Here is a 23,142-nt window from a genome sequence, read left to right on the forward strand (position 1 = left end):
ATTTATGACAAACCCACAGCCAATATCACACTGAATGGGCAAAAACTGGAAGCATTCCCCTTGAAAACTGGCACAAGACAGGGATGCCCTCTCTCACCATTCCTATTCAACATAGTGTTGGAAGTTCTGGCCAGGGCAATCAGCAAGAGAAAGAAATAAAGGGTATTCAATTAGGAAAAGAGGAAGTCAAATTGTCCCTGTTTGCAGATGACATGATTGTATATTTAGAAAACCCCATTGTCTCAGCCCAAAATCTCCTTAAGCTGATAAGAAACTTCAGCAAAGTCTCGGGATACAAAATCAATGTGCAAAAATCATAAGCATTCTTATACATCAATAACAGACAAACGACCAAATCATGAGTGGACTCCCATTCACAATTGCTTCAAAGAGAATAAAATACCTAGGAATCCAACTTACAAGGATGTGAAAGGCCTCTTCAAGGAGAACTACAAACCACTGCTCAATGAAATAAAAGAGGACACAAACAAATGGAAGAACATTCCATGCTCATGGATAGGAAGAATCAATATCATGAAAATGGCCATACTACCCAAGGTAATTTATAGATTCAATGCCATCCCCATTAAGCTACCAATGACTTTCTTCACAGAATTGGAAAAAACTACTTTAAAGTTCATATGGAACCAAAAAAAGAGCCCACATTGCCAAGACAATCCTAAGCAAAAAGAACAAAGCTGGAGGCATCACGCTACCTGACTTCAAAGTATACTACACGGCTACAGTAACCAAAACAACACGGTACTGGTACCAAAACAGAGATATAGACCAGTGGAACAGAACAGAACCCTCAGAAATAATGCCACACATATACAACCATCTGATCTTTGACAAACCTGACAAAAATAAGAAATGGGGAAAGGATTCCCTATTTAGTAAATGGTGCTGGGAAAACTGGCTAGCCATAAGTAGAAAGCTGAAACTGAATCCCTTCCTTACACCTTATATAAAAACTAATTCAAGATGGATTAGAGACTTAAATGATAGACCTAAAACCATAAAAACCCTAGAAGAAAACCTAGGCAATACCATTCAGGACATAGGCATGGACAAGGACTTCATGTCTAAAACACCAAAAGCAATGGCAACAAAAGCCAAAATTGACAAATGGGATCTAATTAAACTAAAGAGCTTCTGCACAGCAAAGGAAACTACCATCAGAGTGAACAGGCAACCTACAGAATGGGAGAAAATTTTTGCAATCTACTCATCTGACAAAGGGCTAATATCTAGAACCTACAAAGAACTCAAACAAATTTACAAGAAAAAAAAACAAAAAACCCTATCAAAAAGTAGGCAAAGGATATGAACAAACACTTCTCAAAAGAAGACATTTTTGCAGCCAACAGACACATGAAAAAATGCTCATCATCACTAGCCATCAGAGAAATGCAAATCAAAACCACAATCAATGAGATACCATCTCACACCAGTTAGAATGGCAATCATTAAAAAGTCAGGAAACAACAGGTGCTGGAGAGGATGTGGAGAAATAGGAACACTTTTATACTGTTGGTGGGACTGTAAACTAGTTCAACCATTGTGGATGACAGTGTGGCGATTCCTCAAGGATGTAGAACTAGAAATACCATTAGACCCAGCCATCCCATTACTGGGTATATACCCAAAGGATTATAAATCATGCAGCTATAAAGACACATTCACACGTATGTTTATTACGGCACTATTCACAATAGCAAAGACTTGGAACCAACCCAAATGTCCATCAGTGACAGACTGGATTAAGAAAATGTGGCACATATACACCATGGAATACTATGCAGCCATAAAAAAGGATGAGTTCATGTCCTTTATAGGGACATGGATGCAGCTGGAAACCATCATTCTCAGCAAACTGTTGCAAGAACAGAAAACCAAACACTGCATGTTCTCACTCATAGGTGGGAATTGAACAATGAGAACACCTGGACACAGGATGGGGAACACCACACACTGGGGCCTGTTGTGGGGTGGTGGGGGGAGGGGTAGCATTAGGAGATATACCTAATGTAAATGACGAGTTAATGGGTACAGCACACCAACATGGCACATGTATACATATGTAACAAACCTGCACATTGTGCACACGTACCCTAGAACATAAAGTATTCAAAAAAAAAAAAAAATGAGCAAAGGACCTGAATGATCTTGACATTTTTGAAGAGCGCCAGTCAGTTGGCTTATTGTCACTATTGTTTGGTTTGATTATAGGATGCCTCTCTATTTGGAATTGTATGATAAAAATCATTTTTTAATGTAAATCTGATCATGACAGTTTCCTACTTAAGTCACTCTTTTCTCTTTATACTTAATCACACCATTACAAATCTAAGCTGACCTCTGCCTTCCTCTCCCATCACTCTCTCCCCCATTATGTTCGGAGCTTTCTTTCTGTTGCTAACAAGCTCTCACTTCAAGGCTCACTTCAGGCTGTCACATTTGCTGTTCTGTCTTTCCTCAGCTCCCATCCTTCAGACTTCAGTTCCCAAACGCCAACCCAGACGCATCTTCCCTGAACCCACTGTCAAAAGTAGCCCACCCCCAGAGCCAAACCTTATCACTTCTCTGCTTGTTTCCTTCAGAGCACTATAACCATCAGAAATAATCTTGTTTGTGCATTTGATTTCCATTGAAATAAAAGCCCTGCGAGGGCAGGAATCTTGTCTCTGTGTTCACAGTTAAGTCTCCAGCATCAAGAATATTACCAGGCACACAGAAGGCCTTCAGTATATATTTTTGGAAAGGACAAATAATCAAGAAAGAGAGCCAAGAGAGCAAAAGGGAGAAAAGGAAAGGAATGTGCTTTGAATTAAAAGAAATCTGAAAGACATAACTAAAGTCTATTGAGAGCTTCCTACATGCTAAGCACCATGTTCCAACCCATCCATGGGACAGTCAGAATCTCGAGTAAGTCACTTAATTTCTTAGACCTCAGATTGTGCATCTGTAAAAAGAAGGCCTAACATTCTAGGAGTATATAAGCCTCTACCTGCAGCCTCAGAGAGATACAAAGGGGGATATTTAGGCTATCTAAAGCAACCTCAGCAGACAGTGGAGGAGAAAACAGTATCAAACAGCAGACAAGCTGAGTGACCAGAATGAAGGTGTGAAGGGGGCTGGAAGCCCCCCCTGTAGTGAATGCCCGCCTCGCTTTTCTAGGAGGTGTCCTTTGAGCCATGGGAGGAAGCCTTTCCAAAGATCACCTGATCCCATCTCCTGGACTGAGGAAATAAAGTGTCATAATGCAGAGAGAAAGAAGTGCAGAAGGAGCACAGAGAAGCACAGGTGAGAGCTGGGAAAAGAGTTCTTTAACTTTCAAGTACTTGGCTCCAGGCCCTCCCAAAGGCCTGGCTTCCCTCCTGTTCTTGGTTTCATGAAACACCCAATAGCCTGAAAGAGTCTTTTATACTGAAGCTAGCTCGAGCTGGTTTCTGTTCCTGCTGACTATTTGTTGCTTTTGGAGGGCTGCCTTCAGTTGTTTGAGGAATTCCCCCACTTAAGAGTCTTGGTGGGAAGCAGAAAGCACCTCCCACCATGAAAGTTGAAAGTGTCAGGGATGGTTGAGGACATGACCCAGGTTCAACCAATTAGATATGCATATGTCATAAACCCATTGTAATAGGAGTGGCAATAGTAGCAGCATCCTGTGTCACCTGTGCTGGCAGTGTAAGCTAGGGTTTTCAGTGGCAGTGGCATCCGTGCCAGGTTGGCATTGTGTCATCATCACCCAGACTGCTACCCTGGCTGATGCCTGCCCTTCCTTGTTACCTCCCTTTATCTGGTGCCTCTTCTATCATTTTCCTGGCATTTCTCTGAACCACTTGACATGCTCTCAACTGATTCCTTTTCTACTTAAATCAGCCGGGACTGGTTTCTGTTGTCTGCAACTAAGACTCCAGTGGCAACCAAGAAACTCCAGTGTCTTTCCATAAAAGAGTCCCAACTAGTTCAAGGAGCTCAGCCTTGCCTGAGCCTTCTTTGAGTGTGTTTTCTAGCCTATCGACCCCTCTCCCCAACCACTGGTTCACAGAGAGAACCAGATGCAGGTCAAGTCTTTAGATGGACAATTTCCTACTGGACCTTACATTTGGTGCCCATGCATATGTTGCAAAAGCTGCTGGTGGCCCAGGCCCACCTATGTGTCAATTAGGAAAAGGCCTGATAAGCAGAAGGGGATGCCCTGTGCAGGGAATACCTGCACTTTCATACACAATGGCCTTGGTATCACATTTTTTCCAAGGCCGTGTTGGGCTGAGTTGGTATTTTAGGGAGAATATACTAAACACAAGCTTACAAATGAACAGAATCTACATTTGGTTTGGGTTGAGTAGGGAAGCCAGATTGGAAGCCATGGGCTTCACAGAGGCTTATACGCTGAAGGAGGCATAGAACCACTGTTTGCACTCTGGAATCTGTGGATGGGTTTGGGGGACAGGGAGTGTTTTAAAATCCTGGAATTATATATAAAATGTAATGGGGACCTATGCTTTTCTGGAGAGAGGGTCTATAACTCTCATTAGCTCTTCAAAAGGCTTTGTGATCTATCAACCACACACACACACACATACACACACACACTCACTCACAACCACTGTTACGGTACTCTTTCATTTGACAGATAAGGAAAGAAAGAACCAGAGGTGTTCAGTATCTTTCCCAAGGTCACAGAGCTGATGAGTGGTCATGTCAGGATGAAAATCCAGGTCCACAGCTCAAACACCAAAACTCTCCATGCTTTAGGTAGCATTTGTATTATCATCCCAATGAGATATCTTTATCAGGAGAATTCTATCCAGTCAGGAATGTCCCAGAACTGGCAGCAAAGGCGTCACAGGAAGGCGTTTCCTAGCATGAGCAATGCAGCTTTTCTAAACATCAGTATTCCCCGGCCCCAGCCACTTCGCCCAGCCCCGGCCAGGTTAGAACAGGCCTGCAGTGGCGGTGGAGGCGATGAAGGGCCACCAGGGGTAAACCCCACCCTCCTACTGTTCCCCCCCCACTTCCCTGTCCCTGCAACTTGTAAGCACCTGCACATAGGGGCCAAGCAGAGACTCAGGAAGCCTGTGGGCAGGAAAGCCACAAGTTGCTCAACTAGTACTTTAAAACAAAAAAAGTTTAATATTTTGTAAAGTCCCACACAAATAATACTGGTCTCTCACACCACACCCAAGGCCACATGGGGGTAGGCAGCCTTGTACAGTCACATTCACCTTTCTCAAACAAGGCTTCCCTTTCTTGGGTGCTTATGATACTCATTTCATCTCATCGGTTTAAAATATCAGGGGCAGGGCCACCAAATAACTTCCCCAGTGGTTTACTTCCAGGAAGTTTGTTTCGTTTTTGAAAAACCTTAGGAATTACCATAATAACAACTAAGTTATGGTCCAGACACTATGGCAAGCAATTACCATGCATATAATAATTTGATCATCACAATAAGGATAAATCGCATTATTGTCCCCTAATTTATAGACAAGGAAGCTGAAGCCAAAGAGGTTCAGTGATCTGCTGAAAGTTACAAAACTGGTCGAAGGCAGAGCAACGATTTAAATCCAGGTCTCTTGGACTCCAGGGTCTAAACTGCTGGCTCTTCCTAGAGGTTGAATTGCCTCTCAGGAGACGGGGTGTCAGCTGGGATTTTGGAGAATCTGCAGCTTTCCCCAGCCCCTTCAAAGGTTCTAGGCACACAAAAAAGAGGATGTCCTGCTAAGTATTATATCTCCTTCCAATAAGAATCAGTACTTCAGAGAGTCTTAGACCATTAGATCCCAAAGAATTGCAGAGATTATCTCCTCCAACCTCTTCATTTTATAGATGAGGACAGCAAGGCTCAGGGAGGGCAAGCAACCAGTGCAGAAAACACAGCTAGCAAGCAGTCCCTCGACTCCAGCCCAGGAAGCCATACACCATGCCAGTATCTCCACAGGGGGAGACACTGTGTCCACTCGTATATAGGAGATGATTTTAGGGGTACACAGATAAAACTTTAAATAGTGTTGATCTTGAAAGTGGATCTGCCATTCGATCCTACTGGGAATCCACCCAAAGGAAAAGAAGTCATTATATGAAAAAGACACTTGCACACCCATGTTTATAGCATCACAATTCACAATTACAAAAATATGGAACCAACCTAAATGCCTATCAACCAATGAGTGGATAAAGAAAATGTGGTATATATACCCCATGGAATACTACTCAGCCACAAAAAGGAATGAAATAATGGCATTCACAGCAACCTGGATGGAGCTGGAGACTATTGTTCTAAGTGAAGTAACTCAGGAATGGAAAACCAAATATCGTATGTTCTCACTTTTAAGTGGGAGCTCAGCTATGAGGATGCAAAGGCATAAGAATGATATAATGGACTTTAGGGACTCCGGGGGAAAGGGTGAGAGGGGTGAGGGATGAAAGACTGGACATTGGGTTCAATATACACTGTTCCAGCGATGGGTACACCGAAATCTCAGAAATCACCACTAAAGAACTTATCCATGTAACCAAACACCACTTGTTCCCAAAAACTATTGAAATTAAAAAATAAAAATAAAATAATGTTGATGAACATCATGAGAAAACTATTCCCTTTTCACTTCTGTTTTAGTCTTTCTGATTACTTGGAGGAGAATCTCAATTCAGTGCTAATATATCTTTGACAGCCTTCCTTAAACATTTCCTTAAGAAACTCTTTTAAGAGAGAAAATGGATCCTTGGTGGGAAACCGTATCAGTATCAGCAAGAACTTAGTACCATTGCTTTTTTTCTTTTTGTCTTGGTTACTCTCCAATTATGTCAAATGATGCAAATTTTCCATTGACACATTAAAGTTTCCGTTTAAATATATGTATTCATGTTAAAGAAAAATTAAGTTGATTTAAAGAAAAATACTAAACGAACACTGCTCACTGCCTATAACAATTTTTTAAAGCAGTATCAATGAAAATAAACATGTTACTTCGTAATCACTGTGTAAGCAAGTCACTCAGTAAGGAAACTAAAATTTTAAAGCATGTGACTGTACTCATGCTGGGTACATGTGACCAGAAATCTATCACGCTAACATGGGGGTGAGCACCACGATCTGTGACTTCTTCGTGTCACTCCCCACCACAACCGCTGTACCACTCCGCGGACGTCAGGAGGAGTCTAACCGGGCGATTCCAGTTGAAGGAGAAACGGCCAACGCCACTACGGAGGCGGACTGACTGTGAGAGCAGATCGCAGCAGGGAAAGCGGTATGCCGCCCCCTGGTGGGCAGTTAGGAAATTAGCCCGGCACCTTTGTCATCTGGTGTAGATAGACAAGCCTAATGCTTGTTAAGACATACTTTCCTAAAAGGAAAAGGTCTCATTTGCATTCTATGTAAGCGGACATGTAAGCATAGGCATACACTGCCTGTGGATATCACTTCAGGATAGTACAGGAGGTATTACGAAATCTTTCATACAGAAAGGGGCTTTTATGTCTGATAAGGCTGAGAACTACTGTCCCAGAGCAGCAGGACCCGGCGCTCCCTGCTTGACTTAACAGCCAGGGAAGGACAAGCTTCTCTGGAGACCGCTTCGTGGTACCAAGTGTGCCTTCTAGCTCGATGTTGCAAAAGTTACTTAACCAATCAGAGCCCAAGTTTCCAACCGTCAGTAATGAATGCTCACGCATACCCACACCCCATGGCGTTGCTCTGAGAGTCCAAAGGACGATGCGTGTGAGGCACTTAGCACTGATCTGGCAGCAAGTAAGTACTTATCAATGTCAGGTGGTGGTGGTAACAGCGCTCTCCCTTCCACCAACCTTTCCACCCCAGTTTTATTAAAAGAGGTCTGATTTAAAAGAAAAGAGGAAAAAGAAAAAAAATCAGGATTTTCAAGCAAAACTTACCACATCCATCAAGCTGAGGAAATCCTAAAGATATCAGATCTCAACCTACCACCCATCTCAGCTGAAAGAACATTTCTAAATTAGAGGAAGCTGCGAATGACTGACTGAGAAGGCAGGAGGTGCCCTCTAGTGGCATGGTTACATTAGCTTGGGAGGAAAGGTGATGTAGATCATTTTCAAAGGGAAGGACGAAACCAATTGTTAAACTGAGGCAGGAGATGCTTCAAAGATGTAAGTGGGAATTTACCGTCTACTCTGTGGACCATCGAAGATGCCTTTAGGATCTGACCGTAGCCAACAGCAAGTGGCATGCTGAAGGTCAGATCAGTTAGTCAAAGGCGGAGCTGGGAATTGAACAAATCCAGAAATCTCGCTCTTGACAGCAATCCTCTTGCTAGTAGGAGCTGTGGCTTGTGTCATTTTACATCCTTCAAAGCAGGAACCACAGGGTTTTGTATACATAGATAGAGTATTCAATAAATTACTTGATGAAATAGTATTTACAAAATGATCGTTTGTGAAATAATGAATAATACATTATTTCATTTGTTGCTCACAATAACTGTGAGACAGCCTAGTTTCCTGATAAGGAAATTAAGTCTCTGGTCAAGTAACTTGCCTAAGATCACAAAGCCAGGATTCAAACCAAGCATACTAACTCCAGAGCCTGGGTGCTCATCCACTAGACATGCAGTTCTCAAACTGTTTGGTCTCAGAATTCCTTTACAGTCTGGGTTTTGTTGTTGTTGTTTGTGGAGATGGGGTTTTACTATGCTCAAGCAATCCTCCCACTTCAGCCTCCCAAAGCACTGGGATTATAGATGCAAGCCACCTGGCCTGGCTTCTTTTACACTCTTAAAAAAATTATAAAGGATGAAAAAGAGTCTTTGTTTGTAAGGATTATACCTATCAATCTTTACAGTTTTAGAAATTAAAGCTGAGGAGTTTAAAATATATTTACTTATTTAACATTACCATAATAAACCAATTAATTATAACATAATTAACATAATTTTATAAAAAGTATTTTCCTAAACCAAAAAAAAAACTGCATTTAGAAAATTAACATGACATTGTTTTACATTTCTGAAAATCTCTACTATCTGGCTTAAGACCGCTGATTCTCATATCTGCTTCTTCATTTGCTCTGCTATAATACCACACTTGGAGTAGCTCCTGGAAAACTCTACTGTACACTGTGAAAGAATGAAAATTTAAGAGGCAAATAACATCCTGGCACTATTGTCGAAATGATTTTGATGTCACGTATCCCTAAAAGGTCTTAGGGACCCCTGGTATGTCTAGGTACCCTTTGAAAAGCACTGGTGTACAATATGCTGTCCACAGGGCAAGTGAACAAAGGGCTCTGCCCTCCTGAGAGTCACATCTCCAGGGAGTTCATTCCACCTGTAATGTTCTTAGTGACTTCACAAACTCATTTCAACCTCTTTATTTTTTACATTCTGGCTCTTTTCCTGGCAATTGCATATCCTTGAAGGCAACTCTTTCTTCCTCTGTGTTCTGGATGCAGCCAGCCATCAGGGCGATGATGAGTGCCAAAACAGAATCCTTCAAGCAATAAACAGGGTCTTTGCTTTAATCCTAGATGCCTCTATATAAAGAACTATTTGTGTTAGTCTGTTCTCACGCTGCTATGAAGAAATACCCAAGACTGGGTAATTTATAAAGGAAAGAGGTTTAATTGACTCACAGTTCTGCAGGGCTGGGGAGGCCTCAGGAAATTTACAGTCATGAAGGAAAGGGAAGCAAACACGTCCTTCTTCACATGGTGGCAGCAAGGAGAAGTACAGAGCAAAGGTGGGGAAAAGCCCCTTATAAAACCATCAAATCTTGTGAGAACTCACTATCATGAGAACAGCATGGAGGTAACCACCCCCATGATTCAATTACCTCCCACCAGGCACCTCCTACGATATGTGGAGATTATGTGAGCTACAATTCAAGATGAGATTCTGGTAGGGACACAGCCAAACTATATCACTATTCATTCCTATTATTCCACTTCTAGGGAAAAGAACTTCTTAGAAATTCTCACTCAATTTCACCTAGACTAAGAAGCCCAGTGTCAAGAAGTGATACTCCCAATTGTGTTTTATTAAAATATGTAAATGAGTTGTGAATAGCAGTATCGTAAAAGACATCATATTTCACAGCTAGAGGGGGGCTTCCCTGGCTGCCATCCCTCCCTGGTCACCAACCCTCATGTGGCCTTCCCATCAGCATCAGTGAAGAGGGGACCCCTGTTCCACTCCATTCTCCACTATAACAATAGGGAGATGGGATAGTGTACTCTTGGATCCTCACTATTGCCTCCAGACCACACACTCCCTCCCTCTGCCCTAAAACTCTAGCTTGGAATCTTATATCATCAAACAGGCCCATCCACTGCTTATCTCATTGCAAACACTTGTGTCATTCCCTTCTCTCCTTAAAGATTTTTGTCTGTAGCTCACTGCCATTCTCTTTACTATTGGTCCTTCATTCTGTCTATGCCTTCCAAGATGCTATCCTCTGAATTCCTTGGCAATTCTCCAATGAGCTTGTCTTCCATCTACCGCAACCACCCAGTCCCATGGTCATCTCCTAGACACTGTCACTACGAAAAACTTCAAACTCTCCATAACTGATTATCTGATCTTCGAGCACCCCACTCTCCATCTTCCCAGCTCAACATTACTCTGCCTCCTTCTTTTGGTCTTTCAGGGACATACACTTAAAACCCAAACTCATTTTCACGGCCCCTAAGATCCTCCATGATACAACATGTCCCTACTTCTCTGGCCCTGTCTCCTGCCCCTCTCCCTATCACTCACTACCCTCCAGCCCTGCCGACCTTTTTGCAATTCCTCAAACATACTAAATCCATTCCTACATCAGTGGCTTTGCAAATGTTCTCTAACTTCCTTGATAGATACAGCCCTGGAAGTCCTCTGTGTATCTCTTTCAGTTCCTTCAAATCTTTGTTCAAAAGTACGTTCTCACTTCTCCAAAACTTCTCTATTTCACATTGCAATTCCTCCACCTACCCATACACCCACAGGACAGACTCCTTTCCACTCTATTTTTTTTCCACTACACCTATCACCTTCTAACATACCATGTAATTGACTATTTTGTAGATAGTCTGTTTCTTCTGGCTGCAATGTAAGTTTCATAAGGAGGGCAAAGATTTTTGTCTGTTTTGTTCAGTGCAGTATCCTTGGTACCTAGAAGAGTGCCTGGCTCACAGTGGCCAATTGATTTTTCTTTTTGCATGAGGAAAATTAGATTATGCAGATCTGAAACAATAAAAAGGATCACTAAATCTCACTTCTACATAAAATTTTAAATCTATCGATGTTTTAGAATTTATCAAGAATCATCTAATTTCACTTTTATTGGGTTTAAAAGTAATGTTTATGCTTTTGCCATATGACTTTATTTCTTTAACAGCAACACTTGATATCTATTATAAATTGTGTCCCTCCTCCCCACCTCAAAGTTCATATGTAGAAGTCCTCACCCCCAGCACCTCAGAATGTGACTGTATTTGGAAATAGGGCCAGTAAAGAGCTAATCAAGTTAAAATGGGGTCATTAGGGTGGGCCTAATCCAATCTAACTGCTGTCCTTAGGAGAAGGGCACATATAACACAGAGGAAAGACTGTGAGAGGACACAGTGAGAAGCCAGGGACACGACTACAATAGAAAAAGAGAGTCCTCAGAAGAAACCAACCCTGCCACACCTCGGTCATGGACTTCCAGCCTCCAGAGTCCTAAGAAAATAAATGTCCATTGTTTCAGTCCCTCAGTCTGCGGTATTCTGTTATGGCAGCCCTAGCACACAAATACAACATCCACGTCAGGAGTAGTCTTAAATTACATAAATTTATGGTAATTATACAAGGTCTTCAGGAACACAACCCTCCCATAAAATTTGACAGCCCTGTGTCTGAGTACCCAGTAGGCACCAAGCACCGTGTAGTTTTTGTCTGCTGCTTTCTTAGTTCCCCCTTCTTTCTCTGTCTCTTTTTTAAGGTATGAATCCATGCCTGCCTTTCCCTCTCTCCCCTTTGGCATCTCACATACCACCCGCTGCCTCTAACTACAAGACTGAAATACGATGTGTGTACGGCTCTAGTCACATGCCCAGTTTTCAAACTGTGAATACAGAACATCATACTCAACTAACTTTTCATCTTTCCAGTAAGATGAAGATGCTTCTTAGTCACGTGACCTGCCCCTGACTTACACCTCTGGGCTAGTGTCCCTTCCTGCAAGAGTGCAGGAAGCCAGGAGCCAGCCTGGCTTGGGCTCTGAGCAGCATACCAAAGGCAGGCAGCTCTCACCTCTGCAGCAGGGCTGCAAAGCGGAGGTGAGTGCTAGTGCATGCCATTGCCATGGAAACCCACTCCCACTCCTCAGGCAGCAGAGGAAAGTGGGGCCTGCGGTCTGCTCCACTATGTGCTCTGAGAAGAGAAATGGCTCATCAGTCCCAGGCTCCTCTTGTAGGAAAAAGAGGCCTCTTCAGAAGGGAGTGTAGGCACAAATCCTCCCAGGAGTCTGTGCACACAGAAACAAAGGGAGCCACTTTGCACTCGTTCTTCCTGCCGTCATTCAATTCCACAAACTGATCATTCGTCTACTCCAGGCAAGACACTGGACTTGGAGACTGCAAGGATAAACAAGACCCTCGTCCAAGTTCACTCTGGCTAAAAAGGAGAGACAGATCTGCTGTGTGATTGTTCCTATTGCTTGAAAACATGCAGCTAAGGCCCCCAAAAGCCACTGAGTATAGCATATTCTAAAGTTAGCTCCGGGCTTACCAAGAGATGCCAGTCCTAGGAGCATCAACCATCAGAAGCAGAAAGAGGCTTGATAGATGAGGTGGTCCACTTTTGGGGTGTTTGCAGAGAAAAGCCGTGTCCATGGTGGGAGAGGTGTTCCTCTCCTTCCTGCAGCCATGAAGAGTTTTAAATGAACACATAAAGATAGGAATCTTCAGGAAGGGGAGAATGGCCTCTCACCCCCAGATACACATCTGCTGAGTTGAAGGAGAAATAGGTAAGCCCATGCTGGTGCCACCAACAGAACCAAGACTGGTGAGAGCGAGGGCTCTTGAGAGAGCATTCTGGGACTATTGGTGCCTCCTTTTGAGTCTTCTCACTGCACTATGGGGAGAAGGAGAGGATCATCGGCATGTGGAGACTGACTGCAACTTAAAGATTGGTACCTGCTCCTGGCCCAGCGATTTCTCACAGTGGGACACCTGCTGGAGTACTCAGGCCTACAGGGAAACCTTCACCCCATCCTGGTTCTGCAGCCCTCAAAGAATATGGAAAAGACCCCAGTGGTTAATAGTGGAAGGGCAGAGGCCACGGACAGCCCCTGGACCAAGCAATAGGAGGACCCACCTGAGAAAGGTGTGGGAAGAGAGCCAGGCTGCCATGCTCAGGAGGGACAGCCATGGAGGAGAGGGTGATTCTCTACATAAGGACCTGCCCATGAGCGAGGCTGCCAGCATGGTGCAGAGCACAACAGCCAAAACGAAGCCAGCACCTTCCCCATAGCCAACAAGTAGCCTGTCACACGAGCAGACTCTCTTCTCCCTCCAGCTGTCCTCCCAGGCTTGTGGGGCTGGACTAAGCCCCCACAAGGGTCCTAACACCGGAAGGGGAGAGGGGACATGTGTGGTGAGCAGAGCATACACATGGGCTTTTGCCGAGCTCTCGCCTGTCCTGGGGGAAAGGGAGAAGAACCTGAAATAGGTTTGAACCTTGAGTTTTAAAATAAGCAAAGTTTAATTTTAACCAAAAGTACCTGGAAAGCTGTGAAATCTGTCTGAATGCTGCTCAGCATCACCCACCCACCCAGAAAGGAGGATGGGTCAACAAAACATGGTTGGTGGCAATTAAGGAAGAAAGAAACCCAGTTTATATTTCCCCTGCAGAGCTGGAGCTTCTCGGTGAATGGGTTATACCTGGGCTCGGCGGGGCACAGGCAAACAGATGACCAGGAACTGTCTAGGGTGGGAGAAGCTGACCTCCTAGACTTGTGCCTGCCCCCACCACTCTCTCTCTGGAAACCTTGAAGTCAGGCTCCCTGGCCCTGATACTGTGTGATGCTAACAGTGGGTACAATGCAGTCACTGGGTCTCTAGGAACATGGATCCCCAGGGACTGATGACATCTTAACTCATTTCAGCAAGTCCCTGAGCACCTGTCACATGCCAGGCAGAGAATACATCACCGCACAGGACACACCTCATCCAGCTCCCAGTATAGCGGAGAGGGCCAGACACAGCTGAGCATGGTAAGCGCAAGGAAAAAGCTAAGGTGAGGGGCTAATTGAGCAAATTGGGGGATACATAGTCTGATCTTAGGGTATCAGAAAAGGCTTCTGGTAAGAAAAGCATCTCACTGGAGTACTAGAGATGGACAGGTGTGAACCAGGTGAATGAGGAGAGGAAATTACAACCCCAAGGAGCCACCTCAAGGCCATGTGAGCCACACTGAGCAACTCAGACTTCATCTGGGTGGCAGAGGGACATCATTCCAAAGTAAATGAAGTGGGGAATGAGTGCTTGATGGTGGGTTTATTTTTGGGGGTGATGAAAGTGTTCTGAAATTAGATAGTGGTGATAGTTGCATATACTGCATGAACTAAAAGTCACTGAATTGTATGTTTTTAAATGAATTCTTATGTGAATGTCACGTCAATTTAAAAAAAAAAAAAAAAAAAAAAAAAAAAAAAAAAAAAAGGACAGGCGTGGTGGCTCACGCCTGTAATCCCAGCACTTTGGGAGGCCGAGGTGGGTGGATCACGAGGTGAGGAGATCAAGACCATCCAGGCTAACATGGACCCCATCTCTACTAAAAATACAAAAAAAAAAAAAAATTAGCCAGGCATGGTGGTAGGCACCTGTTATCCCAGCTACTCAGGAGACCGAGACAGGAGAATGGCGTGAACCCAGGAGACAGAGCTTGCAGTGAGCCAAGATCGTGCCACTGCACTCTCGCCTGGGTGACCCAGCGAGACTCCATCTCAAAAAAAAAAAAAAAGGAATACCTGGAAGGAACTTTCAAAGGCAACCAAGATGGAGTAACAGGGACCAGATTTACTCTCCTGCCTGAAACTAAAAAACAAGACAAAATAGATGAAACAAGGGCTTCCCAAACAGCAGACATCAGGCGACGAAGAATAGCAATGCCTGAGGAATGTGAGATAAGTGAGGTGAGGCTGATGACTGTCCTCACTGGCTACTTTTGAGTTTCCAAGCCTCAGAGTAGGGAGGGGAGGGAGGCAGGCAGAGCCCAGTGGATTTCCTGAGTTGAAGAGACAGAGCAGAGAGTCAGGCCAAGGCAGGCCAAGTTTGCAGAACACAGCACTGAAGAGGAGAGAGCTGCACAGAGAGAACCCTGGAAATTTGTAGGGGGTCTCCCTGTAATATTCAGAAGGGCGCGGATCCATATATGCATGAGAAAACAAGCTGAAAAGATCAGAGGGAAGAATTCCTGAAGCCCACACAGGGCTGGGAATAGTGTCTTCTCCCACCAGCTAGACAGGAAAACCTCATAATTCAGGGAGCGGCAGAATCCTAAGCGTCTGACACTTCAGTAGCAGTGGGAAATTAGCCCTGGGCTAAATGCTGCTCTGGTGATGCCTAACCTTAAAGGCAAGTCTCAAATGAATCAAATTGCTTCTAGGTACCTTACCCATACTCCAGAACAAAGGTTTAGAATATTAATAGAATTGTAAAAACACCCAGCATGAAAAAAGGTAAAATCCACGGCTGGCATGCAAAGAAGTAGGAAAATACAACTTGTGGTAAGAAAGAAGAAATGGTAGCAAGATAATGGCATTTCTGACTGTTAGCTCCTACTCTAAGAAGGTACAGGATCCTGAGAGGCAGTCTCAAAGGTGGTGTAGAGAAAGGTAGAAGGATTGCAGAGTTGTAAAGGTATGAATAAAGTCTGTCTTATTTCAAAAAGTGTCAGAACTTAACAAAATAGCAACAACCCCCACAAGATGCAAATTATCTGTATTAATGGAGGAGCATCTGCTTAAAGTTCTCAGTCTCAACACACATTATGCACACTGCAATCTGATTAACAGCAGATGAAAAGATCAGATCCCTCCATACTCAGTTGTGACCCAGAGGACAGCAATTAATTGGTAAGGGACTGACTAGTCTCCTTGCTCCAAGCCCTTGGTTCCCTCTACCACAAAAGACAATTTTCCAAAGCTTCAGTTTGTGTTGCAGAGTATGAAAGCCATTCAGAACTACACTTTGGTTTTTTCGTTGTTTTTGAGTGTCTCACTCTACCACCCAGGCTGGATTACAGTGGCATTATAGCCACTCAAGTTGTAAGCTTGAACTCCTGGGCTCAAGCGATCCTCCTGCCTCAACCTCCTGAGACTAGGACTACAGGTACGTGCCACCACACCCCACTAATTATTTTTAATTTTTTTAGAGACAAGGGTCTTACTACATGGCCCAGATTGATCTCGAGCTCCTGGGATCAAGCAGTCCTCCCGCCTCACACTCTCAAGTGCTGAGATTACCAGTGTGAGCCACTGTGTCCAACCTATACTTTGCTTTTCTTAGCAGTCCTATTTTACCTGAAGATGCTAAATCTAACTCTCCCCTAAAGCCAAATGCCCTAGTAGTCTTATGGTATTATCTTCTCCTAGAAGTCTGCCTTTCTACTAATTCCAGAAAGTCACACGGATTCAGTTATATTTAGAAGGTAAAACGTTTTAAAATCAGGATAAGCAGTTGTGGGTGTTCTTAGTATTTCACGCCTAATATCCTTCAACTTCCTTCAGTAACAATGCCAAAGGGTTCACATTCTAACTTGACCATAGAAGCTACTGATATATCAAGGGAAAGACTTCTTATATAACTTAGCATCAAGCAAGGGTCAAATTCAGGTGACTACAGGGCCCAAGCAAGTCAAGTGAGTTAAGTAGGCTAGGTCTGAGAAGAGACACAAAAAGCAAAAGGATCACTTCAGTTCTCACTAAGGCCATTTAAGGCAGGGTCTTGGGATAGAAAGCCTACATTCTACCCAAAAGGCAGCAGCAGCCATCCACCTCCAACCCCAGCAAGTGACAGAAATAGGGTCTACTATGGACACATCTCTTTTCAAGAACTCTCCAAAGCCAGATTGGTGAAACATTGGAATTTTAAATAGTGGAAATGATTAAGGTTTTTAAAATATCTACCCCCTCCCTCAAAAAAAAAAAAAAAAAACCTATGAGCAACCATTTGCCATCTCTATTTTGATTCCAACCTCAGAACTGAGATCAAAATACCAGCTCTAGCGTTTTCTAGCTCTTCACATCTTTGACAAATCAATGAACTTCTGAGCTTCATTGTCTTATCTGGAAAATAGTGTCAAACATTAAACACAATAATGCTTCTCAAATACTCATGTCCAGCACAAGGTAAATAACTAAATATAGTTTCCTATAGGTGGAGTGTAGACCTTACTATCAGTAAATTATCTCCAGTGATCTTTAAGGAACCTAATTGAAGATCCCAAGGAGGCTGAATTCTCAGATTTAGAGCCTTTCAATACTGAGTATTAAAGTCATTAGAAACTAAGGCAAACCAGCAATAAAGAATGCCTAGCAATAGATACTTAATGAGTTGGAAGGAGCTCTTCTAATTAAGAGATCTAATAACTGTCACTAGTTAATGGCCACAAAAAGTCAATAAAGTATACATTGAGGGGTACACTTTTCAGGAAAAACAGTGGTGGCTTCTAAAATAAGCTGTTAAACCAAAAGGATTTAAGTTTTTAGAAATCAGACAAATCTCTATTGTCACATTATAGACTCTTTGTTAAACACCTCGGTTAGCTTTCATATTGTTTTAAGTAAACTCCACGGAAAAGCAAACACAATACTTGGAAGAATCTATTAAAGAATGCTTTATTAATACAAATACGCACAAACTCTGAAGCACTAAGAAATTTAAATATCTATGTCACAGCAAACAGGTGGCAATTCAACATCCAGGGTCGACAGAATGCTTGAAGGAGACTGCAACAGATCTAGAAAACAGGAATCTCTTATTAAATTTCTGCAAATCGTTGAGTCATTGTCCATATCAACATAGATATCAGCTGTCAAAAACTCATGTTTTTCCCTTTGTCTGATCAATCACCTCCATCCCCTCCTGACACACACTTTTTGTAATATGTCTGTGGCCCCAGAATTGACTTTCATTAGGAAGTAAGTCTTATAAGTATCTGAATCTCTTAGAGACCAAAGTAAGAGCTAACAGTCTCACTCATGTAACTTATTAGCACAAATTATCCCACATCAGAACAAACAGAAAACATAATGATGGCTTTGACTACCCGTTCAAACAAAGACCTCAAACCTTCTGCAGTAAGAAATTATTGTCAGTCTATGCCACAGCACAGGTGTTTGGATCTTATATTAGCTTTGGATATAACATGGAATCATCATTCCAAACAAGTTTATTATATATGCTTCAACTTACAGCCTAAGAAGATGTGAGAATTAATCTTTTAATTAAGACTACCCAGTTTCCAGAATAACAATTTTACTGGGGCATTTGGGACCAAAAAGCAATACCAATTGAGAATAGTTTATTTTTCTGAAACCTTATCCTTGTCATTTGAAGGACAGAAATGACTCACAGGCTCACCTCCCGCACAACTTTGTTCCCACGGTAATGGAAGTGTTATGAAACAAATTGTTTGCAGCCCTTCTAGAAGGGCACTTGCTCACTTACTGGATTCCCATGGTGGAGAGGGCATCTTCACAGGTGAAGGGGGGCCCAGCTGAAACAGCTTTTCAAGCTCTCTCTCCTCGTCAAGGATCATGAGAGGCACTCCACTCAAGGGGAGGTGCGCAATCTGGTGCTCTTCAGGCAGGTCAAAACTCTCAAAGTCTGTTACAGAGAGAAAGTGTTTTTGTCAGAGCAGCAGTTCTCAGTGTGGGCTGTAGACTCCTTGTGGTCTGAGACACTTTCAGGGGGTCCATGAGGTCAAAACTATTTTCATGACAATATTCACACCTTTTCCCACTGGGTTGACATTTGTGATGATGGTACCAAGGCAATGGTGGATAAAGCTGCTGGTGCCTCAACACAAATCAAGGCAGTGACAGTAAACCATAGGAGCAGTCTCTATGTTCTGCATCTTTCTGCACTTGTAGTTTAAAAATGCCAGTGTCACTTAATGTCACTTAACCATATGCAGTAGAATGTATTAATTTTATTAGCTCTCCATCCTTGAGAAGATGTCTTTTTAATGTTCTATGTGATAAAATGAGAAGTATGCCATAAAGCACTTCCACTGCACACCAAAATACGATTATCTCAAAGCAAAAGGATTTGTGCAATTGTCTGAGTTGCAAGCTAAAACTAGAGAACTTTTTCCTGGAATACTGTTTTTACTTGAATTAACAACTGCAAGAAATCCCATGGTCACTCAGACCTGGATGCCTGTCACACTTTTTCTCAAAGGCATGAAAGAAGTCCATCACCTCAAGGAAAACTGACAGGCTTTGTTACCAACGGCAGAATATAAAATGTCAAAATTTTGTCAAAAACCAAAAAATGAATTTTTTTTTTTTTTTTGAGACAGAGTCTCACTCTTTCACCCAGGCTGCAGTGCAGTGGCACAATCTCTGTTCACTGCAACCTCTGCCTCCCGGGTTCAAGCAATTCTCCTGCCTCAGTCTCCCAAGTAGCTGGGATTACAGGCGCGCCCACCACGCCCGGATAATTTTTGTATTTTTAGTAGAGACGGGGTTTCACCATGTTGGCCAGGCTGGTCTTGAACTCCTGACCTCAGGGGATCTGCCAGCCTTGCCTCCCAAAGTGCTGGGATTACAGGCATGAGCCACTGTGTCTGGCCAAAAGAAGGAATTTTGGAAAACTTATCTGCAGTCATTAGCTTGACAGGTGCCTTAGACTTTTCTGATGAGATCAGTTGTGATATTAATGTGCTTTTGATATTATATAATCTCAACATATGAGTATCTACATATCTCAGTGAATCAATACTTCTGAATGCTCAATGCAAGATAGATGCAAGAATAAAAGATACACTCCAAGTGCAAAACAGACCGATGGATTTTACTGTCAAGATACAAAATGCTCATTGATATGGTTTCAGATTCCACATTGCAATTATATATTCAGAAACAGCCACTTGTGGGTTTTAGTGTAGTGGCAAAGAAAACTATCCACGCTTATCTGAAAAGACTATTAAAAACATATCTGTGTGAGATCAGGTTTTCTTCATATATTTTTCAAAAATATAAACCATGCCATTCTTCTCAAAACTTTTCCAAAACAAATATTTTATGTTAAAAAAAATTTACATTAATGTAATGTGATTACTTAGTGAATATCTTAAGTTTTTCAGTTTTAATTTCTAAATCTTTGTCCTTAGGTATGAAAGTTCTCTAAAGCCTAAGTACTCAAGAATTAGTCTGCTCTTTTTCAAGCCTGGTAAAACCCAGAAGTCAAGAAAGAATTGAATGATATGTGACTATTTAGCTTAAAGCTACTGAATTGTAAAGGAAATCATAAACAGACAAAAGACTCCAGAGGAAAGAAGTCTGCAATCTAAGGGGAGCTAATTTTATCTACAAAGAGCTCTTTAATCAAAGAAAAACACAAACAGGATGTTAATAAAAGAAAAACTAAGTGGCCAATAATCAAATATGCTCACCACACAAATTTAAAACAATAAAATATTTCTTTTCTGATAAAGATTAGAGTTTTAAAACATTGATAGTGAACATGGAGGAAGCAGCCATCTTCATCCACTGTAGATGGATTTAACAATTTACACTATTTTGAAGGGCCACTTAGCAATATCTCTTTCCTCTAACACAGGATACTGTGGTCTTCATTCTTGATCAATATGCATAAATCTACCTCATTTTCCCCAATGGCTGAATGATAATTATTAGCACGATGCACCACATTTTATAATTTTAAAACTTAATCACACAAACCCTCGAACCCAGCAATCCTTCTCAGTTTCCCTCCTGATGTACTCACAAACTTGCAACGAGATCATTTCAAGAATACTAATCGTAGAAATGTTTGTAGTTTCTAAAAGCCAGAACAATCTGAATGCAAATTAGTAAAAGAATAACTACATGACCTCTTTGGCTAAATAAAAGGGTAAAAGATCCAGCTCAGAAATCTGTAAGGCCCTCCCTGATCTGCCCCCACACCTCACCTGTATCCTCCTTCACCGTGCCTGTATTTTTCCTAGAACCACTTCAGTCCCTTTTCCTACCTCAGGATCTTTGCACCACTTTGACCTACAATGCTCTTTTTTCCGGCTCACACTCACAGTGAGATGGCTTGTCCAGCATCTGACTTTCCCTTCAAATTGTGGGCTCCCATAGGCAGGGCCCATCTTGTTAAACAGTGTGTCCAGCACCTAGCGATGCCTGACACACAGTGGCTTCTCCTCAAATGGCTGAGTAAATTAAAGCTTGAAAAGCTGTTTCCAAAACAGAAAATACTTCAGATACATGTAGCAGGTTGAAGAAATTTGAAAAACACGTCTTCACTGTCTTATGTAGATTTTTCTAACCAAAGAAATAATCCTACCAAAGCACTCTCAGGCATTGACATAAAGCTCACTTTCTAAAAGGCTTGTGAGAAAGACTGTCCACAATGGGACTTATTCAATATTCATGAATACATCTTACCTCCTCTAGGTGATAAGCTTTTACAGACAGGAACAATGTCTTCTGTATCTTTGTTCCTATTCCCCTCCTGATCTAAGATGATACCTTGCAAATAATTCCATCAACAAGTACATTTGTCCAAAACGACCCAGATTCAGACAGTCTCATTATAGTTTTTGGTCATATATTATATTCATATCAAGTTACAGCTGAGCTGAATACTAAGAAACTAAAGGCCAAAAGCACTTTTTGCAATTACAAAAGATACTACCTAGAGGATTGAAGGGAAAGAATTTTTCTATTTCTGGATAGGCATCGTCTGAGGCAGGAACAGAACTTTTTGTTTTAACAGTCTTCTCAGTCATCTAGAACAGCCAAAGAAAATATGGGTTAGTGAGAGTGGATGTCTTATTAGCTGATTAGTTTTTAAATTTGTCAATTTCATGCTGCCTTCTAAGAAGCCATAATCCTTAGTTTTCATAATTACACCTAAATATACTTCAAATAATATGATTCAAATGTAATTCGAGTAGCATGACTCAAAAGTTAAAATCTGAAATGTAAGTACCAGCACCTGTCAGCGTAAGTTATCAAGAATGCAGAGTTAATTCAGAGCTAATCAACGCAATTATTCAACCTAACAGAGGAGAAAACGGGCATGAATCACCCAGGATAGTAGCTAATCATCAAAGCCATTTTTGGCTTATAGGAGTGTGATTTTTCTGCAAGTGTTACCTAATTATGTACTTGGTTAATATTAAAAACAAGTTTGTGTTCCTCAAATACACTGAGTAAGAGGCAGCAAGACACTGTCAAGGACTTTAGAAAAACGCCATGGGCAATCTCCTAGTCTGGAGTTGACGGGTCTACTACAGTCTACTACAGAAGGGTGCTACAATGGAAGCCGGCATATTCCTGATTTATCTCACCTCACATAAGCATGCCTAGAACTCCCTATGGGGTTCCCACACTTCGGTTCTGTGTCTCATTGTTTTTGCCATATCTTTGCAATTCCTGTATTTAATATTTTTAAGTTAATTCACTTTTTTAAAAAGACATCCTTGTCCTAAGTTGCACTACATGTAATTCACCAGTTGTTTCCTAATGCAAATTAAACAAAACAGTTATTCAAATAAAGTGTTAATCCTCATGCTAACGTCATCTTTCACAGCAAAGTGCTCTCAGTCTGGGATACACAGACCTGTAGCTTGTGACCCACACTCACACAAACATCAACATGCTAGCAAATCGTCACCTAACAAGCTGCTGCTTGCCCTGGAAGGCTAGGCGGAGAATGGCAACACCTGTGCTATTATAGCAGCAACAGAACCTCTTAAGGCACCCTTTCTCTCAGTACGTATCTGTAAGTAGATACCACCAACCAGTTTTAAGACACTAGTTAAGGACAGGTGAGGGACAAATATGCATTAGCTGCATCTGAGATTTCCAATCTCAAGGCACCAAGAGGTCCACAAGGACAATCTGAGTCTCCTCCACTACTCTGCTTGCTAACCTCTATCTCCCTTGTACTCAGAGGGAAGA

At 42.2% G+C, this 23,142-nt stretch overlaps 2 protein-coding genes across 4 annotated transcripts in view; one reads left to right on the forward strand and one right to left on the reverse strand.

The window, feature by feature from the left end:
- The window catches only part of SLU7 (SLU7 homolog, splicing factor), an 867,785-nt gene that overhangs the window by 823,603 nt on the left and 21,040 nt on the right, over positions 1 to 23,142 (forward strand). The window lies entirely within an intron of this gene.
- The window catches only part of PTTG1 (PTTG1 regulator of sister chromatid separation, securin), a 241,843-nt gene continuing 236,523 nt past the window's right edge, over positions 17,823 to 23,142 (reverse strand). For all 3 annotated transcript variants that reach the window (XM_050794825.1, XM_050794824.1, XM_050794823.1), the window contains 3 exons: positions 21,872 to 21,965; positions 18,671 to 18,829; positions 17,823 to 17,960 (listed from right to left, as the gene is read on the reverse strand). In XM_050794825.1, coding sequence (XP_050650782.1) covers positions 17,881 to 17,960; positions 18,671 to 18,829; positions 21,872 to 21,965 — 333 coding nt within the window. In that variant the 3' untranslated portion in view covers positions 17,823 to 17,880. The remainder of the gene's footprint in view (positions 17,961 to 18,670; positions 18,830 to 21,871; positions 21,966 to 23,142) is intronic.

This window comes from Macaca thibetana, chromosome 6 (assembly GCF_024542745.1).
Source record: "Macaca thibetana thibetana isolate TM-01 chromosome 6, ASM2454274v1, whole genome shotgun sequence".
Classification (NCBI taxonomy): domain Eukaryota; kingdom Metazoa; phylum Chordata; class Mammalia; order Primates; family Cercopithecidae; genus Macaca; species Macaca thibetana.